General features: G+C 36.7%; 1 protein-coding gene across 1 annotated transcript in view; it reads right to left on the reverse strand.

The window, feature by feature from the left end:
• Positions 1–53: 53 nt before the first annotated feature.
• Positions 54–6,637, reverse strand: part of LOC102431484 (protein EFR3 homolog A-like) — a 43,605-nt gene continuing 37,021 nt past the window's right edge. Inside the window, 7 exon segments of the mRNA XM_023757774.1 lie at positions 54–235; positions 238–316; positions 946–1,107; positions 1,820–1,895; positions 2,345–2,517; positions 4,261–4,312; positions 5,248–5,362. Of these exon segments, the coding sequence (XP_023613542.1) occupies positions 120–235; positions 238–316; positions 946–1,107; positions 1,820–1,895; positions 2,345–2,517; positions 4,261–4,312; positions 5,248–5,362 (773 nt within the window). The 3' untranslated portion in view covers positions 54–119.

Genomic DNA, 6,637 nt, shown 5'->3' on the forward strand with positions numbered 1-6,637 from the left:
TCATAATGGTTTAATGTAGTTTCCATTTACAACAGAGGATCCAGAAAAGACCCAGTCACTGCATAATTCTATAGAATTATCTGAACTTGATACATAAACATCAAAATTGAAATTAATCATCACCAAAAGAAAATCAGCCATGTTTGTATAAAAACCAAGCTGAGGAGCTTTTCGCAATACCTGACCTTGGTAACATGCTGGCAAAACGCAGGGACGGCGATCATCTGGCTGACGAATTGAGGTAGGCGGCCACCAGCGCCATGATGCCGCAGCGGTGGAACATGGGCAGGTTGTCCTCGTTGAGGATAGCGCTGTCCTTTAACAGAAAGCACAGCACAAGGCTTAGGCTCCCAGGTCCCTCTACGGCGCCACTGAGAGCTGCGGGTGGTTTGGAATGCTAACCAAAATGTCACCTTATAAGAAGTTTTTTTTTTTAAATTCTAAAAGGAGAATAAATGCCCATTTATAGAAGAGTAAAATCTCTCAACTAGCTTTTCCTAAGAAAAAATAGTATATGTATATATATATTAAATATATAAACATCTCTCTCTCTCTGATATACATATATAATATATACACATACTCTCACTGCTTACTGTCCTTTTATTACAGAATACTTAACTCCTAACCAAACAACTATATATACATTATTTAATGACTATCTTCCCCACTGAACTCCAAGTATGAGCTCAGGGACCATGCTGTCCTTTCATCACAGTATTTTCCTGGGGACTCGATCAATATTTAGCACACAGTCAAACAAATGCTCATTCAACATTTGTTAACAAAACAAATGCCTATGGTCATTGTCTTGAGTATTATAGATTTAAAACTAGACACTCCCTTTTCAAAATTCATGTCCTTGGATAAGTGCAACAACACTTTAAAGATGCTATCTGTTTCATACAAAAATGTTTTCCTCAATGAAAGGCTACGAAAGCATACCTGTAAAGCAATGGCTAAGCGGATGAGATCAATAACCACCTCTTCATTGGCCAATTCAATTGTCATAAGAGCAAGAGAAGTATAAAGTAACTCATAGTTTTTCTGAACGTTGTCTTCCTCTTTACAGCCCAAGTATATGTGCCGATATAGTTGTTGCCCATTCTGAAAAGGGTCGTGACAGAGGAAAAAGATGTTTGCTTAAAATGCAGTAAAGGCAGATTTCACATGCATATAACCTCTTATAAAGTAACTATCTTATTACACAACATACGGTGGAAGAGAAATTTAAACTGATAACTACATGGTCAAATTGTATCCCCATCATTAACATCAACAAATATACCAGCATACAACTACAAACTAACAGAAGAGTTGAAGAACAAGCCTTAAATAAAAACAGCAAGAAAAAGTTTTAGTGTCAACAATGAAAATATTTTTAGTAGTATTTGAAAAGACAAAAGCAAATTGCAGATTGATATAAGCAAAAACTAAAATGGATGGCAGGGTTAGGGGGGCCTTGGTAATGATGGGGGAATCTGGCTGAGGGCGAAGGTGCTAAGCTGCCTTGTCTGAGAGAGGAGCCTCCTGGGAGGTGGTTAGCGCTTGTCCAGGGAAGAGCCTTGCAGGTTCAGCTATGCGCTGGCATGAAGTCCCCAAAGGCAAGTCTGAAGCTGACACAGAGGGAGAGGTTACAGAAATTCCCAGGGACTGCGCAGAGGTTTCCCCCAAACCAAGCCAACCTCAATCTATTAATAAAGTATGGCTTCATTTCAAGGCCATATGTCAATATAAAACTACCTAACTATTCAAATGGCTTTCACTTACATCATTATTTAACTTATATCATGCATTATTTTTTAGAAGATAATCTCACCTTTTTCATGAAACTTGTGTCTTGTCTACAGATTTTTTCTCTTTTGATCTTTAGGTCAGCTACATCAGGTATTATTCTAGAGATAATCAATATATGATTTTTAATAAACAGCACATTTAGTTATAATATTATGGGTTATGTGGCAAATCAAGAGCTATACTTAGGAGTCTGAACTATGTAACACTCATTTCAATGAGCATGTTAAGTCAGTCTATTATGTAATCATATCACTGACTTAGGAAGTTTAATTAAGAATTTTATAAAGTAATCCTAATGCCATTTCTAAGTTTAAAGCAAAATTAAAATTCATGTAACTAGTAACCACTAGTAGTTGAGATCTTTGAAAAGACCTCTAAACATCTGCTATCTTAAACTATACTGATAATTAAATGCTCTTGATACCAATTAAATAAAACTCTGGATTAATAAAACCTGAAAATCCTAGATTTAAAAATATCACTTAAATACATGAATGTAGAAACTAAAAAACATCATCATTAAGCCTATTTCAAGATGGCGCACTACCTGATCCCTCGAAGCTTTGCCCTGTTGTCGTGGCGATCCATGAGGTTATGCATCACTTCCAAGACTAACTGTCTCAATTCATAGTCCTCCATGAGGGATGGTGACAGCAGAGGATCCAGAAAAGACCCAGGTAGCGCAGTAACAATCGTCTTCGCTTTGTACCCAGAGGTGACCTGATTACAGGGAGGAAGATCAAAGAAACAAACAAAGCACCTTTGTCATGAGTCCTTGTCTGGTAAAATTCTCGAAACTGTTTTATGAGAGCCATAAACTAAGGGGAACGAGTATGGACATCAGCCTGAATAAAAAAATAAAAGTTTTGTAAGGTGATGAGGATTTTACTGAATTTACGAAAACATCATTCGTAAAGAGAGTAACCGTAATGACAGCCCCCATTTCCCACATGCCAGGCAGGGTCTAAGCACCACGTGCATCAGCTGCATCCTCCCCACATCACTGTGAGGTGGGCATGCGTGCATTCCCACTTTATACGAGAAAACGGAGAACGGAGGGTCAGAGAGGTTAAGAACATATGGGATAGGTAATCAGTACTACATGAATGTAAGATTAGCTAGCAAATGGTTCAAGTAACAGCTGAAAATGTTTAAATTATTATTTTAAATTAAGCAGCTTAGGTTAATAGGAACACATTTTCAGTTTGGAAAGTGGTACTTTATTACATACTTGATTTGACATTTCTGAGTGAACCTCTATATTTTAAATTTTAAGCTTTTCATATCTTCAGCGTATCTTAAATGCTGTTAAACATTTTAACCATACCACACAGACCTTCCTTCAGCTGACTATGTGGTACAATTAGGATTAGGTCAAGATGATCTACTAGGGAATTTGTTTAATGAAAAATAGGACCAGATAAAATTTGAGGTGGCAATTTAAATGTACATTTATATTTGTAAACATATTTGGAACATGTATTATAGGATGGAGGTGACCTTATAAGCAAGCAAAGATATTGGTGGGACAACTACTACCCCCCTAAAAATTAAAAATATATCCATGTCCCACACAACATATAAAAATAATCTTCAGATCAAAGTTTTAGATGTAGAAAGCCAAATTTTAGAAACTTTTGTAAGAAAATATAAACAAATGTGCTTATGTCATCAGAAGAGGCAAGGAATGAAGACACAAATAAAAAAGAACAAAACACAGGAATGAACTGATAAAGTTGGCTATATTATAATTTAAAATTTCTTTATGACAAGTACCATAAACAGGATTAACATGAAAATCACATAAGATGTTTCTGTACTTCTCCCTAGGTATGAAATATTCCTTTTAAAAGATGAAATTATGGACAAAAGATGTTCAGATTAAATTGTGAGAGACTGACAGGGAAAGGACACATTCCCAACAGTAAGCCCCGACCAGCATTATGTGAAGTGTCGCTGAGTAAAAAATGAACATAACTACTATGAAATAAGCACAGGGCCTTCCATGTTAGATATGCTTTTCCTTTTCAGCTACTTATAGCTGAATTATTTCCCAAAGAAGAAGCCACTATTGGGTCAGTGTGTGAAAGAATAGCATGATCCATAGACAAACACTGGATTTCAAGCCCAAGCTCTATTCTTTAGCTCCGTGACGTGGTGAACCTCCTCCAGGGCAAGTCCCTGAGCCCAGGCATCTCCATCTATTACAGGGCAATACTTCCTGTCCTCTGTATGTTTCATCATCATGAATGTCAAATAAGACGACAGGAGAAGTAAGGAATAAATAGTAAAAGCATAATAAAATACAAGAAAATGAAAGCTAATATTTACTTACACAAACCACAGAGAAAACGAACCATAACTAGGACCTGACTATGTAAGAAAAGAGGCTCCCAATGGGAAGCTGCTTTCACCTCCTCAGTCATGTGAGGAGGAGGGCTCTCACCTGTCGCAATGTCTTACCATAAGCAAGGATCTCAGCAACATGATCTGAATCCGCCTGGTTCCCAAGTCCCTAAAAGATACAGCAAACTAGCATTATCTCATTAATAGTAATTAACATTCACATTACTTCATCTACTTATTATTCACTGATTTTAAAACTCTACTCATATTGGCTAAATAGATTTTAATCATAGCTAAGTCATGGCTCCCTTTATACTCTAAGTTTAATATGAATTAAAGAGCTATATGTAAAAAAATAAAATTCAAACAAAAATATTAAAGTTATTGGCTCTCAAAGGAAACAGACCTATGCATGTAATGACATGAAAATTAAATCATATGAATATATAACAAAACAACACAAAAAGATACTATACGTTGGGAAATATATTTACTGTAAATATAATTAATTGACTAATATATTTAAGAGGTAAAACCAGATGATTCAAAAAACAATTAACCAGTGGAAAATGGGTTATCTAATTAACAAAGAAATATAAATCAAATAAGACTATTATTTCCTTACTAAAGTAGCAAAAAACACAAAAATATTCACAAACTAAAGCTTTAGCATGTTTTAAAATCAAATCTATAAAATGAGGTGACCAAGACATACGATCTTTAAAATCACTTTCAGTTTTAGAATTGTAGGAATAAGTCAACATTCCTGCTATACTGATTTTAATTATTAAATTTTTACAGAAAACTTGAAGCTTTACCCTAAATATCCATGTATATAGACAATATCCAGGCTAAATAAACCTTCCACCTGGTCCATAAAAGACACAGAAAATTAGAGAATTTATGATATGCTGAAAACTGATTCTAAAAGCACACAATGCTGATTCAATTACTTAGCAATCTAGCACCATAAACATACTACTTTCCACAGAACTTTTAGTACTAATGATTAAAGAAACAATACAACACTTTCTAGATTTCTTTAAAATGAAATTAAACCAAGATTAAGTTGAAATTTATAGTTGGAAAACCACATATGCATACCCTAGTTGACTGACGTCCAAAGTATGAGTGGATGTTCCAAAAACTGGTACCTTCCCCATAATGAACATCATGATTTCTGACCTCTGATAATCTGGTAGGTTACTTCCAAAGAACCCTATAAAAATATTAAGATAAATTTTACAAATTGAAATTTTCCATATAGTAAAAAAATATTTTAAACCAAATCTTTCAATATGTGGTAGACAATGTCTTTAAACACTAATGATATTAAAATTTCATTTAATCAAAATCATTTAATCATAGACAATATAAGATTTATATAATGGACTAATAAGTCTTTTGCATATAGTAACAGTGGCAAATCATCAATTTGAGTTGAAGTTTTAGAAAAAGGGAAAAAAACACCTTTTGTTAGTATTTCTAATGAACTCTTGTTCATATGCTGTGAGCCTACTTTCTTATTCTAGTAAGGAAGTCAATAATGAGGACACAGGTAAAGAGGTCAATAATTAGGTCACTACCTTGGTTTCCTGGGATTGTTAAATGTTTTAGAATGTCATAATGGGCCAAGATACAGTTTAACTCTGTGAGTTAATTCGAAACACATAATTCAGCTGATGTTAAAAAACAGTAACTTGTTTGTCATTTTTCTCACGAACTCTTGGGTTTTGTGGATATTTTAAGCTTACCTGCTCTAGGTTTTGAAGGTTTACTTCCTGGTCATAAAATATTTACAAGATTTAATTAACACTTACTCAAACTTCAAACTTTTTGTTTCTTTGTAAGATCAGAACAGATATCAAATCATGGCTATTTTTGTTCAGATCTTAAAATGTACAACACAATCATTACAGAGACCTTCTGACTTGTCATCAGCCCCTATTATCTATAAATATAAAACCCTAATATGCAAATAGACCGAACAGGGGAACAATCAAACAACCAGTCGCTATGATGTGTGCTGACCCACCAGGGGGTGCGCACGGAACATGGTGGGTGTTGGCAGCAGGCGGCAGAGCTCGGAACATGGCAGGCATCGGCCATGGCGGGATGGTGGAACAGGTAAGCGGGGACACCAGACCAAGGTGGGGTGCTGGTTGCTGTCATCGGGGCGAGCCTCTGGTGGTTACTGAAAATTCTTTGCTCTCATGCACTGCGGTCCTGCTGGGTGCTTGCACCTGCTGCTGGTGCCAGAGCCACTGCTCACAACCGCTGGCCCCGATCGTTTGACGCCCTCAGCAGTTGCGAGCGGCAGCTGCCGGCTCTGATCACCCCTCAGGGCTTCTCCACCTCCCCCTGCTCCTGAGGGGTGATCGGGGCCGGCAGCTGCCTCTCGCACCCACTGCCGGCGATGGCCCCGCTTCTGGTGCCAGCCCCAATCACTTAACGCCGTCAGCGGGTGCGAGTGGGGCCAGCGCTGTCAGTGTGT

This window comes from Myotis lucifugus, unplaced genomic scaffold, assembly GCF_000147115.1.
Source record: "Myotis lucifugus unplaced genomic scaffold, Myoluc2.0 scaffold_113, whole genome shotgun sequence".
NCBI classification, from domain to species: domain Eukaryota; kingdom Metazoa; phylum Chordata; class Mammalia; order Chiroptera; family Vespertilionidae; genus Myotis; species Myotis lucifugus.